At 37.5% G+C, this 17,212-nt stretch overlaps 1 protein-coding gene across 1 annotated transcript in view; it reads left to right on the top strand.

Annotated features, from left to right (window-relative positions):
• The window catches only part of SORBS2 (sorbin and SH3 domain containing 2), a 55,598-nt gene extending 41,759 nt beyond the window's left edge, over window positions 1–13,839 (top strand). Inside the window, exons 13-15 of the mRNA XM_010075995.1 lie at window positions 9,450–9,499; window positions 12,634–12,740; window positions 13,461–13,839. Of these exons, the coding sequence (XP_010074297.1) occupies window positions 9,450–9,499; window positions 12,634–12,740; window positions 13,461–13,522 (219 nt within the window). The 3' untranslated portion in view covers window positions 13,523–13,839. The remainder of the gene's footprint in view (window positions 1–9,449; window positions 9,500–12,633; window positions 12,741–13,460) is intronic.
• Window positions 13,840–17,212: the final 3,373 nt, after the last annotated feature.

Below are 17,212 nucleotides of genomic sequence, written 5' to 3'. Positions count from 1 at the left end.
TGCTTGTAACAGGCTAGCTCTGTTTCAGCAGACAGCATTGCAGACAGCATTGTATCAGTCTATAGACTGTTTACTTTGGTATATGAGACTCTATAACAAAGGTTTGTCTAACTATAAAATAAAGCTATTTGCATCAAGAAAACTCAAGCAGAAGGTAAGTAAATTAACCTTCCTATTCTGCAACATTAATTTAGCCTTCTGAAATTATTTTCCTTTTCTAGAGTAATACTTAAAGTCTAAAGTTGTCCAGATAACTTAGACATGTACATCTACTTACTCTGGCTAATTCTAACAATGAGATAAAAATATTTTTCATTCAATTTTGAGGATTAATAGTAACAAAAATACATTTTCAGTATTTACTGAAGCAATGGATATCCACTGATGCTGTGTACGTATGACTCACCAGTCTCTCATTCTTACAAAAGGACATTTCTTTTACCAGAAGGATACTTCAATCAATATCATGTAACAGTACTCAAAATATACTGCTGTGTACTATGCTGTCACTATTCTAAAAGCATTGTGGACTGCCTACATTCAATTAGAATTGAATGTACCTTTCACAAATGTTGATGTAATTTTGAATTAATAGGATTACTTTTGAAGAAAAATGCATTCTGTAGCTGCTCATGCCTTAATAAAAGTATGCAATGTATTAAAGATGTTTCTTAAGTATGTACGCAGAAGCACTAAGAAAAAGTAGTAGCAGTAACATTGGGATAACTAGAAATCACCTTGGTTGTTCCAGTTTAAAAGAAATACGTAATGACACCTGATGTGTACTTCTGAAAATACTATTCTCAAAATAACAGTAATGGTTCAGGGAAAATTACATTAATATTAATTGTATGATTTAATAACCCGTGACAGGCTCACTAACAGAGCACCGTAAGCACCGTAACTTTAGCAGACCAAATGCAGGTCGCCTTCATGACGGTAATGATTCAGATCTGTCTTAATGTTTGACATTTAAGCCCCAAGCCAGAACCTGATACAGTTTCATTTTTCAAATGTCTTTCCTGCTGTTCTGATTCATGTAGTAACGATTTCAGACTCCCATGCTCACTGAAATGATACCCTATAATCCAGATGATGGCAAAGACATTTTTCTTTTCCAGTCTACTCATATCCCAGTTCTCTGTAATGCTTATTTATTTAAATTCCCATGTTTTTCTTATTTTTGAAGTTGCCTTCCCAAGCGCTGTCCCCACTTTCCAGACACCCTTCCTCTTCTTGGTTACACACTGATCAAAAGATTCTCCAGGCTGCCAATAGCGACTGGTTTTCAAGGACTGTTGGTTTTTCACCTTCAAGCGTGCGCATCTTACCTCCTCCACCGTTTCCAGACAGTTTTCTTTGTGACTTAGAAGAACTCAATTCTTTGGCATTAACAACATCCCAATCTGTAGCAATCTTCCCAGGTAATGGCATTCACCAAGTTAAGGATGATCACTTTATTCCACATACAGAGGTCTCTCTCAGCTCTCCTGCAGCTCTTCCTCTGCCCTTTCTTGTATCTACCTCTGTCTCATCTTCAGCCAGCTCATCTCATGACATAGCATATAAACATACCAGCAGCAATACCAAACCAGGAAAAGATAAAGACTTGAGAGGTACACTTGACTCTTCAGTTATTGCAATACCTGGAGATTTGTCAAATACTACAAGAAAAGGTGAAAATGCTGGCGCTATCTGTAACATCTCTTCGCCACATGAAGGTGGCTCCATCTCCAAAGTGCTAACTGCGGCTGCTGAAAACAAAGAGGAAATCTGTACTGCAGATCTGTCAGTTAATATAGGGCATCAGGCAAAGCCTCAAGAATCAGATTTCTACAGAGAAGCACAAGACACAACAGAAGAACTGACAAGACTCTACATAGAGGAGGATCTGGAACATGACAATTTAGAATTCCCAATAGCAAGTGGAGGAGACTCCATGGTATGTTATGAAGGATACACTTCACTGAATATTGATAAGGTATTTTAATTACTGAAAAACCTGGCTTCTGTGTCCAGATAGCTTATTCAGTACAATTATTCTCTGCCTTTTCTTGTGTTTACATTTGTATTGTGCACAGGCACAGTTTTATACTATTGCATTGGATAAAAATTGTCAGTGTTAGGGACTAGTCCCTTCTCAGAAGGAGGTGTATACACCATTGTAAGTTCTTTGGTGTATCAATTCTGCTGGTCCTTTCCTTTCTGTTCTTGTGAGCTGCCATCGAGCTTCTGATGCGAAAAGCCAGTGAACCATTTTCCTCACTGGCCTTGTACATGCCACCCCTTTTGAGCCAGCGGCCCCAGCAAGCAAATCCTATCAGCAGCCTTCAGATGGAGGGAAATGCCTCCTGCAGAGACTCAGCAGTTTGTACTTCACATGTGTCACTTCACCAACTGATATATTTATAGTAGACTCTGTTACAAGAATGTGACTAATAATAACAGATCAGATTATGTTTGGCAGTTAAACAAATGCTTCCCCCAGTTCATCTCTGGGACAGTATAACACTGAACCATCCCAAATGTGTGCTACCCATTAAATGCCACAATATTGCTACACAGTTTGTGTGGTTTCTAGGCAAAGTTTTAGAACAGATTTTTGCCGTCCAGCATTTATTTCAACAAACTGTTCAGGCTGGCGCATGCAAACATCTAAATCAGATACTTGGGACAATATGTTTTAGGCCAAATGTGAAACTAGTTAGTTAGATTTTTCAGGCTGACTCTACCTTTACTTGACCTAAAAACACAGGAGAAAACCATAAGAATAGATGTGAAATCTACTTCCACAAATAGCTACTTGTTTTGATTTTCTGAGGATGCTAATAAAATTAGCATCACATTTCTGACTGTTCATGTTAGTTACATGGCTCCTTATTGAGCATTTTATGTCCTTCACAGCTGGTTTTATAGCTTCTCATTTTTCTTAATAATTTAAGCCAGCTCTACTTTTTGTGGGAACATCAGGAGACTCTGATCCTCCTTTCCACCTTTCTTCTAAACTTCCATTTCACTCTGCTGAGGCACCAACTTCTCACACTGTTCCTACAACATCCCCCTCTACTGCTTCCCTCTCACCTCCTCTCCCTTGTAAACCCTTACCTCAGCAGGAGAAAGACTCACCAAAGGTAAAGGTAACTACACTGCTTGAGTATGGATTGTTGCAAATCTTCATGTATATTAAATAACTGCAAGGCTAACACTGAGTTTGAACTTTTCAGATGTATTGTTAATACAATACATCTTTACTAATATTAAATAACATAGTCTATAGAGTATTAAGATAAGCCTTCTTCATATGAAACAGAAGGTAAAACTATAACCATTATGATACAATGAAATAGCTTAAGGAGATACCAGCGACAGGAAAGCAGAAAGCCTTCAACTCCATTTCAAGTTCACACCAGGATATCAGTAACTCTTATTTAATTGAAAGAAACTGAATGATATTCAAGCATGCAGAAACCAGGTACAATTGTAGTTTAAAAGTGTTTTCAATTTCAAACCAAAGCCCGGGAGGAGTCATAAATTTCACAGTAAAGCACCACTGCAGAGGGTCACGTTCTAAATACCAATTCCTTCAGCCAAGAACTGGACAGAGATTATTCCCTCTTCAAGACTACACTTTGCGTCAGCATTGCAGCTCTGTGGCAGAAAAATGAAACTTGGAAAGTTGCTCTAGATAAACAAAGTCAATTCCCAGTGCAGTTTAGACCCAAAGTCAGTTTCCAGTGCTCCAGAGAGTTCATTTGCTCAGGAAAAGGAAAAAAAACGAATGTAAAAAGTTTGAGAAACTATCCTAGAAAAGGTGATAATTCCATCTATGTCAAAAAATACTTTAAAAAAATCTGCCATGTCTTACAGTGTGTGTTCATGGAAAACCCAGACATAGTGGACTTAAAGTCTTGGCGTCTACCAGATCTGTTGTTTTCTGAAGTAGGGAAGAGACATAAGGGTTCTTTCCAGGGCATGAATCTGTCCTGGGCTTAGGTATGTTTCACCTCAAAGGAGGGGTAAAGCACAGTATTGAATCTGTTTCTGCAACTTTGAATAATGTATCAGTTGTGCAGCGCTTTTGATGGATACATTTGCTAAGCCCAACCAACAAAATTAAGAAAATTCATCTACACTGAAATTCTTTTCAGGTAACCCTGATATGCCTTGCCCTTGTTTGAGCAAGGTATGTTAATTCCAGCTGAAAATAAATAGAAGGAATATGGGGTTTGTGAGTTAAAAGGTCTGCGCCTGGGAACCGCCTAGACAGTGTACTGCTCTTCCCTGGGCATGGCAGGAAGCAAGACACTAAGTAACCAAGGGAGCTGACTCCATCTTGCAGACACGTTACTCTTCTGAGTAATGAGAAGAACTAGAGGTCTAGGGGGCTGTTACAGAGTTCCGGCTCTTTTTTTCAAACCATTTCAAATTTGGATTGTTTTTAAGTCTAGGGAACAGATTCTTTTATAAACTTAATCAGCATAGACTTATCTATTTGAAAATTGTTGAAATTATTAGATACACTCTTACCAACAACAGATTTTTTTGCACAGTATCTCCAAAATGAGAGAGATTTATTTCCTCCCAAGGGTAAGCACATTTTTTTCAGCAGTTAACACCGACTCCATCGCCAGGACAGAGCATTGCATTAAAGTAAGTGTAGCCAGGTTTTGGCTGTCATCATTTCTTGCTATTTAGTCTACAGACTGGACGAGAAGGAAGGCCAGTTCCTATCCTCTTCTCTTTGTGCGCGTTGTGCATTATTAAAGTCTCCTCTCAACTGCTACAGCAGAAAGAACATGAGACATTTCCAGGACTCGAATATCACAAGTGAAGGGAGGCTCTTCAGAGAGTCTTGAAATTGTATATGATACTTCAGTAATTTTTGTTGATGTAAAAGCATATATATACACATATGCATATGTAGGTATTTGGAATGTAGCTCAAATCTAAAGCATGACCAGGTATTTGGGCAATAGAATACATGGAGCTATGGATGGGAAGTGTCACTTTGCTCCATGTTGGTGGCAGGGGTGTGTCCTCCAAAGGAAGAGCTCTGAAGACATTTTCCAAGCAGGAATAGTGATGTTTTCCTGCCTCTTTGGCCTCCCTTGGTATCCTTTTTTTTTTTGTTATTCAGCCTCTCAGCTCCTAAGAGGGGGCTGTTCTTCTGTCTTGACACATTCTACCGGCAAACAGTCACAAATACCAAAGAAAAGGTTTTCCATGTCAGCACTCCACTCCTCTCACATTTCCCCCTCGCTCCCCCCAGCCCAAGAATGCACATTTGCTGCACACACACCCCTTAAGGGCTGAATTCTGACAAATATTTAACTGATTTATAGTTAACAAAGTGGGGATTTTTCCTTAAATTAGTTTCCATCAAGTATTTACTTGCTTTCTAAATGCAAATTTAAAATCTGTTTAACAGCAAGGGAGTACAACATTCACCATTGGTATTTCTAAGATAGTATTTCTGCTCTGTGCTGGTGAGAACTCCTGTATTATTGAGCTACTTCAGTGGGTACACCTGCAATAACCATTCTTACTGCAACTGCATACACTGTGTGTGATTAATCTTTTAACTGTAATATATAAGGGCATGTGCCAGAGCTGCAAACCCTTGGAAAAAAAGACAATGGCAACAATGAAAACACTGTATACTAATAGTACCGTTATTTCCACCTGTAATACAATTGCTTTTTGTTATCAAGAAAAGCATGTCCAGTTTGCATGTATGAATGAAGCAACAAAAATGCCATGGTGCCTCATTCTTAAGTTCTCACTTGACACAGTTTTTGTGGTTTTTCTAGGCTAATTTAAAGAGAGAGATATTTGTTATGGGTAAACCTCCTCGTAGCCCAGTGATGACTAAGAGGTCCTGCAGCTCACCTGTCAGAGGTCACAGCTATTCACACAGGGTATGGTACTGGATGCCCAGTGTGCAGTAACAGTATTTCCATAGAAAATTAGCTCAGTGTCTAGTCTTTCAGCATTTTGCTTTTGCCCAAGTGTCTTAACCCTATCAGTATGCCATGTTTTCGTCCTGTTGTGCTTCTGTGCTATGTCTGGGTAAAGCCAACAGGTCTGTGTGTGCCAAAAACTTACTTTATAAATCCATTAGTGTATCGCATCTCAGCAGAACTGCACAGTATTTCCAGTGCTACAAGATGTAAGAGAACAAAATTCTTTAAATTTAGCCTGTTTTTTTTCCTAAATCACTCCTCTGTTTCAAAGCATTTCTAGTTTATTAGAACTCCAGCTTCAAAGAGTCAAGAATTTATACTTCACTACACATATATGGGCTGAATTCTTGTTTTTGAATGTGTCCTTCTTTTCAAAATGTTTTGTTGCTACTACATTATGTTCACTCAATATGGTCCTCTTTATCCAAGCACTGTTATTCCAGACTGTCATACTCTTTAGCCTTTCCCTTCATAGCTCTAGTATAACAGTAACATAACTGTAACCATTTTACCTCTCCAGAAAGTCAGATTGCATGTGTTTCACTCAAAAAGATGATATAAATTACAACAAAAAACCCAACCTTAGCTATATGAGAATGAGAATTTATGGGTTATGTTTTACTTTCAGTTTAGGACTAAATTATTCTTTACATTGGTTTTTTAACATTTAGCTCTTAAAACTGGTAATGGGATGAACTGTTTTCCATGCCGTTGCTGCTGATTTTTAGGTTATTGTCTTTCTGGTGATTCCCTTTTTAAAATTTGAATTTTAAGATATACAGGTTTGTGTAACTTTTTCAAAGTCTTGGCTTTTTGGCAGGCCCCTGTTTGCTAACAGGTATGAGGGACAGTGTCTGCTTCATTACTAAAGAGAGAGAATTCAATCACAGGACAGCCAGGATTCTTGTAGTAGCAGATCAACACCATCCCAAAGAAAGTCAAACAGGGAATATGATCCACAAAAAAAAAGGGATAAAGCCCTATTTTAATTTTATGTGTTACTCCAAACAAATGGCCTGTAATCAAGATATTGAGAGGACTGTATTAGACAACATTTAGTGCATTTATTTCTTTAATTCTAAAACTACAAGAGCACAAATTGTACACCTAATTTGTATGTTCAGGACTATACAGAACTATTATATGCAAGCACATATCTATCATGCATGAAAATCGTGTATACAACTGGGACATTGACTTTTTAATGGTTTTTCGGGAAACATTTTTTTCCCAGGAAACAGGATAGTGTAGTGAACTTGAGCCATAGTTGGAAACTACAAAATCCTAAGCACCAAGAGCTACCCATAGGGTGATGCATTTCGTGATAGCTCTTGAGCACAATTAGCCAGACCTTGTAACAGTCCCCATTCTAGCCAATGCCATTGTATATGGGAATGAGATTTAAAATGGGGAGAAAGCTGCTTGATGACAGCTGGGGTACTATTGAGGAATGCATTCAGATAGAGAAAAAGCTCCAAGGTCCCCCTGTTCAGACATAGCATAGATTACTTCACCCTAGCTCTCCCAGATTCTAATTCCATCAAAGTTTTCTCTGCTGCAATAACATAGTTTAAAATCTTCACTCACCTCAGTTTTCTAGCATCTGTTACTACAGTAATTAACTAGCAATAAAACATTTTAAAGCATTCAAGCATATACAGAAGAAGAAAATACTGACCTACCTTATTTCTTCCTGGCTTGGTGTATGTTTAAATAATTTACAGTACTATTTAGGACATTGAGTTTAACTGTTTGCAAGAAAAATCCTTAACCTCAGTTGAGTTCTCTTGCATCTCTGACTATCTTTGGCATTCAGCTCAGTTACGGACCTGATGAAAGACTAGCAGAGAGTAAGGTCAGATTCCAATCGAAATACGAAGCAATCTCCTCGGTGGAATATTCTCTTCTTGCTTGAAAAGCCAACTGTTGAAGGGCATTTACTGAGAACTATGTAATTTGCAATCTTTAGTATTGGATTCTTCAGTAAAAATTATCCATCTTTCCTGTACACTGGCAGAGAAGAGTTAGATGAGGGAGAGAAGAGAGTCAAAGAGTATAAACAATTTTTTTTTTGGACTTGGAAAACCTCTCTCCCACCCAGCTGTCATTACTATGAATAAAAATTCTCTAATCTACCTGCCTGCATCTTTAGGCGTGTTTTTAAAATCATACTCTACAGACTGTAAAAATTAAGTACAGACTGTTCACAATATTTTCTGCATGTACACATACAAACACAATGAAAATAAATTTAACTACTTCAACTTCACCTGGAGATGTTGGGGGCGGGGACATACTGCTTTTTTAACATTCAATTGATATCATCAGGCTGTAGGTTGTTTACCACAGCCTTCTCTCATGGAAGACTGTGTCATCTTCAAGAGTAAACTGAAGCAGGATGAACTGAAATAGTCAAACCTGGGAAAGAGACAACCATGGAGCAATAAGACAAATTCAATTTCTTCAAGACCAGGTTACAGTCTAGTCAATTTATGAAAGAAAGTGCTATGAGCTGTGTTTGACATCCACACTCCCAAAACAGATACAGTTCCCAGACTTGCATCAGACTGTCAGTCTCTACAGCACAACCACAGGGCATCCTCAGTCAAGAGAGCATGATAACTGCTCACATCAAGAGCTCTCCCAAGCAGCTGCTCCTGCGCTGTTTCTGGCCCCAGCCAGATTCTAATGGGTAGAAGTCAATGTATTTCTAAAAAGGATATGGTTTCTGTAGAAGGTTAATATTTTTCATTTCCATTGCATCCAGATTTATTGTATATTAGTGGTGGGTAATGCTCCATTAAGAAGGAAAATAGTTCCTTTCATAAAGCTTTGCACTGGAAATACAAACTACTTTTTCCTCTGAAGTAAAAGTGTTAACTGTTCTTTTCACGCAATTACATGTATTCTTTCAAAAATTCTATATGCTCTTTGCCTCCCAACAGCCTGCATGGCTTTGTTCTCTCCCTTGAGATAAAACAGCATTAAAGCATAGCATGTTATGCCTGCCAAGTTAGTACTCTGCGTGTGTAATGTAAATTGGTATGTTTGTCTATAAATATTCAAAATTCTGCCATTACATACAGGAGACTTTATTTCTGCTTATCTAAAAATATACTTCATCCCAGGAATGCATAATGTTCATCAGATTTTTCTAATGCTATTTCTGTTTCACAGTGAAGAGGCAGCAGGGTTCTATTCCAACTTTCTACTGCACTATAAATTGAATGGACTGTTGATAAAGTTCACAGTTTTGTTTTAGTTTTTATTATGTCCCCTAAAAATCAGATCTTTAAGCCTGCCAAGGTTTTGCTGCTTGCCCTGTCTCTTAAGAATTTATTGTGAGTTGGAGGTGGGGAGGGGGGAGGGTGTTGTTTTACGCAAGGTAGAATATGACCTCTCAAGCAACGATGTATCATGCCCCTTTCCAACTATTTGGACTTTAGACTATAAATCTTTATTACATTTCAAATAATTTCATTTCAGCCACAGCGCCCTGTGCTTGCTCATGAAAACATACAAAGTGGGGGGGAACCGTAAGTATACTTCTTGTCTACTAAACCAAAAGCTAACATTCAAGCAATAGCTAGCACATCGTCAAATAATTTGTTAACCTGCCAAGTACAATTATGAAGAGATTTCAGAAATTTACAGATAACTGCATGACATAGGAAGTTATCCAAGAAGGTCCCAGAGGGCAAAGCCTTAGTTGTTTAATTTACAGCAAACTCAGACAGACATGCCAACTACAGTTGTCCATCATTTATACTTAAAAAGGATCATAATTTTGCAAAAATAAAGTTTTACTTTTTTTATTCTCTCAATTTTTACATCTCAGCAGAATGCAAATTAAAGATTTAATATTGATTCAACTCATCTGCTTTACTGATGCAACACAAATTATTCAGAAACAGTTCTGGATGTGAACAGAGGGGGGGAAAAAATAACTTGATAATGTTGATTACACGAACACAGGCTCACACTTTTTGGTGTAATTTACACATGCAATTTAAAAATTAGATACAAGAAAGCCTTTCTGAAAACTGGAGAAGAACCTAGATCTCAACTTTTATTTTCACAAACAATGTAAGCACTTGGGATAAAACATGCACAGCATGTAAGGCTACGTTAAAATGCAAGTTCGATGCAAGATTGTTTTGCCTTTTTTCTTTTTTTTTCTTTTTCAGTCTTGCACTCAGGTCCTGCTTCAGTGACTATTGAAACCAGTAGCTATTCTTCCTCTAGCATCAGAACACTTTAGAGTATGCCCTATTAGATGAATTCTCCTAAATGTAACTAAGGCTTAGCATCTAAAAATATTTAAATGTTTACCTGTTAGTCACTTGAAGAAATGGCAAGAGAGAAGAAAAGGACAAAAAGTTACTGAATAACTATACTACAGATAATATATGATGAAAATCAAACATTTTAGTTTCAATCTCACTAAAACCACAAGCTCCTGTTGGTATTCTTGAGCATACTGAAGCACCTAACTCTTGTTTTGTAAGCAATAACTATCTAATTAAATTTGTTCAATATAGCTTCAGTAGTTCATGACTGAAGTTACTTATTCCTAAAATTAAAAATAGTAATATATTTAAATTGCCAACCATTCTTTGTCTTGAATACATAGTCTGTTAGTGTTGTAAATGGTAGTAGAGTTTTCATATTCAGGATATTCTTAGATGATTAGCAAAGAGAGAATAAAATTACTACAAAGGAGTTATTGAAATGGATTATCTAGAAATTACTAAGATTAGATTTCTAAAGTACAAAGAGTGCTAATTGGGAAGTTCTTGTTGCTGTATTTGAGTAAGTGATTGGCAGGAATCCTATTCATGACACATATCTGCAACCCTTGTGCGTTTGGAAGCTGCATTTAATCAGTTTTGGAATATCATCATAGCTCTGCTCTACTGGAATAATAAGCATGACAGAAAATGTTATTGCTGTTTAATTTTTTTGCACAGTTTGTTCTTACTCCTGCTTCACAAATTATCAGAGGTAATTGCTTAAATAACCAGTCCTGTTCCATTTTGTTAGTGTGATTAAAATATAAAATTAGACTTTTCAGATTTGAGGACTGCCAGTCATGAGAAATTACGTTAAAATCATTTTTTTCTTGGAACAGTGTCTTTATTTTTTGGTTTTTTTGTTTTGTTTTGTTTTTCCCCCCCTGAACCAGCAATGTGAACAGTGTAGTTTATTCAAGAAGACTATCATTACACTAAGCCTAGCACCAGTGTGTATATAGGATTTCCAGATTGGACTCTCAGGAGCCAGCAATTTTCCTGAAATAAACATCTCATTTGAGCCATAGAAACTTTGCCTGAGTGATAAAGAACTAACGCAAATATTCATCATCAACACATAAAGGGGGAGTTATTTTGTTTTTACTGGGGGAAGTGTAATAGCATTAAGGTTTTAAAGCCAGCAAACTGTTGTTAAGAGGGTATTATGTTTTGTTTTAATATTTTGAAATTAAAACTATTTCCTTTGTATAACTTCTGCAGTTGTGCCCTGCTCCTTTACATGGAGTCAGTCATAGCTGGCATACAGATGGTGAGAAAAAGAGGCAGATTATGACTCTGCAGGACTTGTGGGCTTTTGCAGCAATCTTCCCGTGGGCTGTGAGCCCAAGCACATTCAGTTCCCCCTATTAAGAGTTTATTGTCTTTTTTTCAGTGCCAAGAAACTCAATTAAAAGCTGACAAGGAATGAAGGATAATAGATTGAGTAATGTCATGCCTCTTTCCTTTTATCCACCTCACTTCCTTCAATCTGCAGCCCATTGCCAGGGTGGAGGTACAAGTCAGTGCTGAATACTGGTTGAGTTTCCATCCTTATGTCCCTTGATTTGATTCAAGCCTTTCCCCTCACTGAGAGAATTTTTTTTCATATATATATTCATTTTATATATATATATATTCATTTTATATATATAAATATATCAGAGGCAGTTTTGACCAGGGAAGGGGTTGCAGCTGTATGTTTCCAAAGAGCAATTACCCTCCACCTTCCCCACAGAGGCAGGCACCTCTTTTGCATGCAGAGCTCCTATCAGAGCCAAGGCTGGCCTTGGCAGTTGCCACTGCGGAGCGCAGGGAGGTTCCCCATCACAGTGGCAGTGTGTGTGAGCCACTCTCCTGGGCACACGTCTCCGCCGACTGCCAGATGCCAGGCCTTGCTTCTGCTGTGTGGCACTTTACTCTGCTGGGGCGGAGAATGCACACACTGGGATCAGCTTTCCAGAGCTTAAAGGCAGAGCCACAGTTTTAGGTGCTGATCGTGGTGGGTTAAGAGGATAGCACATCTACAGACTCCCCTCCAGAGGTCTGCCATTTGGGTGATTCAACTATAAAATAATGCTTAAAAGAAAACCAAACCAGAATTCTGTGTTCAAAGCAACTGATTAAATAAACTGGTTGAGGAGCCATCAGGCTTGCCTTGGGTCCCCAGTCTTTAGTATCTGATGAGTTACCTTTCCGATAAAGCTTTATTTATTTACTGTAATACATACCTAGCCCTAAAGTCCACCAGGCAAAATAAATCTTTTCCCCTATATTTGCAAGCGTTACTTATTAGTTAATGTTTAAACCAGCTCCTTTACTTCAGCAAAGGTGCAAAGACTCTTACTTCTTTTTAAAATGCATCATTTGTCCTATTTAAGGTTTCAGGCTCTATATAACTATACTCCTAGGAACGAAGATGAATTGGAGCTCAGAGAGGGAGATGTCATTGATGTGATGGAAAAATGTGATGATGGATGGTTTGTGGGTATGTTTTAATTTGGTTGCTTTTTTCTTTTTTTTTCCTTATCTTTGCTGCCCTTTTAATAAGCCTGTACCTGGCCTTACCAGGGAAAATCCCAACCAAAATCCACTGAAATTAGTGGGTGATTTTTCACGTGTCTTTTGGGATTGATAGACACAGTTTGACACGTACAGCAGTGTTGTCATTCTCACGTGACACTAAATGGGCTCTGTATTACTGCTCTTTTCATAAAGACCAGGTAGCAGAAAACTTAGTCACAATTACAGCATTGACTACTTGTGAGAACCAAGTATTACCAAACAGAGACTTCATAACTAGGCATACTTAAGGTGGCTTAATCATTCCATAAACTCATGCACACAATGGCTAACTTAGTCATCTGACCAGTCCTCAGCATTTCAAATTTCAAATTATTTAAATAGACTTGATGTTGTTGAAATTAAGTGATTTCTATGTACCAAGGCAAAATTTTAGCACAGATTTTAATCAGGCTTAACAATTTAATCAAATATGACCCTTCATTTGCTTTTTCCTTCCTGCAGTTACAATTTGTTAAAATTCACAACTCCCAAATGAAATTCAGAATAACTTTTTGAGACTATATTATAAAGAACTGTAGATACTTCTTTTTCTGCAATATTAAACATAAAAATTTAAAGGCCTTGCTTACATAGCAATTTCCTGTTGTTATTCCCATCTTTCATTTATTGCTTCTAATTTCAGGAACCTCAAGAAGAACCAAATTCTTTGGTACTTTCCCTGGAAACTATGTCAAGAGGCTGTGATTTTTTTTTCCTACTTATTTATGCTGCATCTCTGCAACACATCTGCATAAAGCTGCTAGAAAACATGCTACTACGCTGGCCTTCTGTTTTCTCGCTTGCAGTCTCAAATAGAGGCCATCTAGTTCATCCTCATCCCATCCCATCCGCCAAACCGTGCCAGCAGTATTACAGCAACGACCGGGACGTGAATAACTGAGCTTTTCTGAAACAAGAGGAATCGTTTCAACTTTTAAATACTCCATGCTTTAAAGTCTTTTCATTTGAAACACAGTAGGAAAAGCCTGATGACAGGTACACAAATTGCCATGGGGGGGAGTATGGAGGGAGAGAAACTGTTCTTGGTTTCAACATTTGTCATACTGTCACGATGTCTGATGGGATTTTTTCAGCATGCATGTAATACAGGGGGAAGTTGCTGTTTACTTTTTTTTTTTTTAAGAAGTGTTTGAGTTTCCACATTCTTATTAGCTTGGCAGCATTTGTTGCTTTCACTTTGCCGTATCACAGGTTTGCCTATTGTACTGGTTTACAATGTATGACAAATTATACTACAGATTTTTTTGCCTGCACTCGTGTGTTGTAACATATGCACAGTGATTGTAAAATCTCAAGCAAGCGTAGTGAAAAATAGAAGAACTGCAAGTGTTCTGAACAGGTGCAATGATATTGGCTAAACCTTTTTTTCTTTTTTCCCTGATAAAGCTGTAGTGTTTTCTGTTAAAAGGTAAAAAGTGCAAGAGGCATAAAACCTTAGGAAAGAGGATTTAATGAAGAGGCAGACAATGATACAAGAATAGGCCGTAATAACTTGCTACTCATGTCTGGCATTAAATGGTTGTAATCAAAATGTTGTAATAGTAAGCAACGTGAAATTTGAGAGGTTAATGGTTTTCATATCACAAGAATTTTAAGAAGCCAGAAGTAAACAGTGTTAGTGCAAAGGGTTGCTGGGGTTGTTGTTTGTTGGGTTTTTTTTTCTAACATAGCCACCTGAAAAATATTCACAAGTATCATGTACTGATTTATTTCACTATATATTTATATATATGTATGTTAACAAAACCTGAGTAACACATTCTTGCTAAAAATTTAGTACAGAAGAAAACGTCACAAATATTAAAACTGATACATTTTAGAGGTGGTTTTGTTTTTTCTTCCTGAATGAAACAAGTATTTGAAAACATATGTTTTCCATAAGCAAAGGTAAGCATAAACAGCAAATTAAATTAAGCCACAGGATGATAATAACTATGGCTTTATAAAAATAAAAATTCAGATTTGGTTTCTTCAGCACCTTATAGATGGCAAAGCTTCTACTGCATTTCTCATGGGTAAAGGATTGAGATTATCAAAATGTATGTAGTCTCTGTAGCATTTTGTACATAAGTTTGCTTTTTTTTGTACAGAGCCATTTGGTTGTTGATTTTTAAAAAAATTAAGTTCCATATTTGATCTTTGCCCTCTTCACATACAGAACTTTTCAATGTGTTTTTCTTTTCTTGCTCTATTTACCATAAGCACATCTTGATAGTGCAATTCTGTAAGATAGCATTTTATGCAAAATTTTATTAATTAAAATATGGTTTACCAGCCAAACCTAAATGTACATATGTCTTTATTACTGAGAAATGTCATTAAGACAAAAGTAAAGAAACATCTTTGTGCAGCATACCTTTATTATTGCAGATTTCATGGCAAAAGCTTTATATTCAAAGGCTTTCAATTTTAAACTAGATCTGCATGCAACTTGGCTGTGAGATTAATACTTATCTTTGATGCCATTTACGATTGAAAACTTAAATATCTGTTGCCTGTGATATTTAAGAAGTACTGTTTCTACTCTGTATCTGATTTTAGAAAAATACAGGTTTTTCATACCTGGTTTTCAGGTAACTGACTTTGAATTCCTACAAGCAAAAGGTCTCTGTGGTTTTTTTTTCTTGAATAGACTTCTAATAAATTTTGCTTGGAGTACACAACCGTTTCCCTTGTCATTTCTCAAAATACATGTAACATATTACTTAAGTGTTGCAAAGCACTTAACTCTTTAAGCTTATATGCAAATAGTCAGTTTGCCTTGTACAGAGATTTTTTTTCCCCACCACCAAACACACACTGGCTATGTATATAGGCAACTAGCATTGCCCACACAGCTCTCAGTTGGTTGTCTTCAGCACCATCCCTACAATACTTGAATACAAAAGCAACATCATGGACTTTCTGCATTGCCTGGGCTAATGCGAGATAAATTTTCTGTTGCCAGAGCCACCCTTCACTCCAGAAGCACAAAGGTAAGATTAAAAACAGTAAGCCTCTTATAGTGGCAAAAGTTCTCATGCCGTAATCCTTTAACAATAGCAAAACAACTCCTCTGTAAGGTGACAGCACAGAAGCAAGATTTAAGGAAAATACAGATATTTGGGGAACGTCTTACACTTGGGACTCTGCCTGACAAACTGAATTATCCCATCCTACTGTCCCTGCCTGCCAACCAACAAAACAAAATCCTGCAACAAGAAGCACAGTAAGCAAGCAGCAGCCTCCCCCACCCTCCATGGGCTGGTAGCACAGTTACTCCTACTGCCTTGGAGTCGCTCTTTGGTCCTTCTCCAGGCCACACTGGCTGCCATTGCCGAGATGCCTCCCCTTAAACACTGCATGTGCCGTACTGCTACCACTCAAGAGAGAAGCACAACAGCAAGCTGCATTTGGACAGGAATAACCTATTTCTTCCTCTCCGATTCATGCTCATTTTTGTCTTTACAATAGCTGACCTGGAAAATGCAAACCACTGACAGCCCTAAGTAAATACACGAGTATGTTGCTTAACCTTCCTGTAGGCAAAGTTAACATTTTAAGACCAGGCACTGCTGTTAAAACTCCCACAGATAAACTCCTTTGTCAGTATAAATGTTGTTGCTGCTGCTGTCTATTTAGACAAGGCCTAAATTTAGTCAGTACTATTATCACTGAGGTAAATGCACCCTTCCAATGGTAAATTAACTTAACATCTCTTCTATACAGCCCTATAACCAAATACTGGAATATACAATCAAACGTGTGGTTCGTCCTTTGTCTTTGCTCGGTGACCCAGCATGGGATGTGGGACATCACTGAATCACTGCTTTGTGCCATATACCTGTAATAACTGTAAGAAATACTATGCTTTAATAGTCTTCTTCTATAAAACCTAGCCTAATAACACCAACTGATTAGTGTAGTCTCATTAATATATAAAAAAATCTGGATGATTAAGGGTCTGAGTGGTTAAGGGGTGAGCTAACTTTGGTAATTGCAAAGGGGATGAAAAGGGGAAAAGGTCATTGTAATAAGAACAGCAAGTCACTGACGCTTGAGGGAAAACTGTAGTGTTAATGTTTTAGTCAAAAATAGATTAAAGTTATACCTAGGTAAACCAGATATATTCAAATGGATTACATCTGCTGAAATCCCACCTACACTATTTAAGAAACAGACTGAAGGATTTTTTTGAGCTTCCCTGTATAATCCTGATATACTCCCACACAAATTCATGAAGGAGACCCCACAGGACTAGTCGGTGCTTTGTCCTTACTGCCAGAGAAAAAGAAACCTGGGGAATTGAGAGCCAGCCAGCCTATGCTGGCTAGTCTATCTAGGAAGAGATCAAAACAAGTCAATTAAAAGCCTGGATTTTTCTAGAAGATGATG

The sequence above is a fragment of the Pterocles gutturalis genome, unplaced genomic scaffold, assembly GCF_000699245.1.
Source record: "Pterocles gutturalis isolate BGI_N339 unplaced genomic scaffold, ASM69924v1 scaffold6578, whole genome shotgun sequence".
NCBI classification, from domain to species: domain Eukaryota; kingdom Metazoa; phylum Chordata; class Aves; order Pterocliformes; family Pteroclidae; genus Pterocles; species Pterocles gutturalis.
The sequence above is the reverse complement of the archived record's forward strand: the minus strand, read 5'-3'. Positions and strand labels throughout refer to the sequence as shown.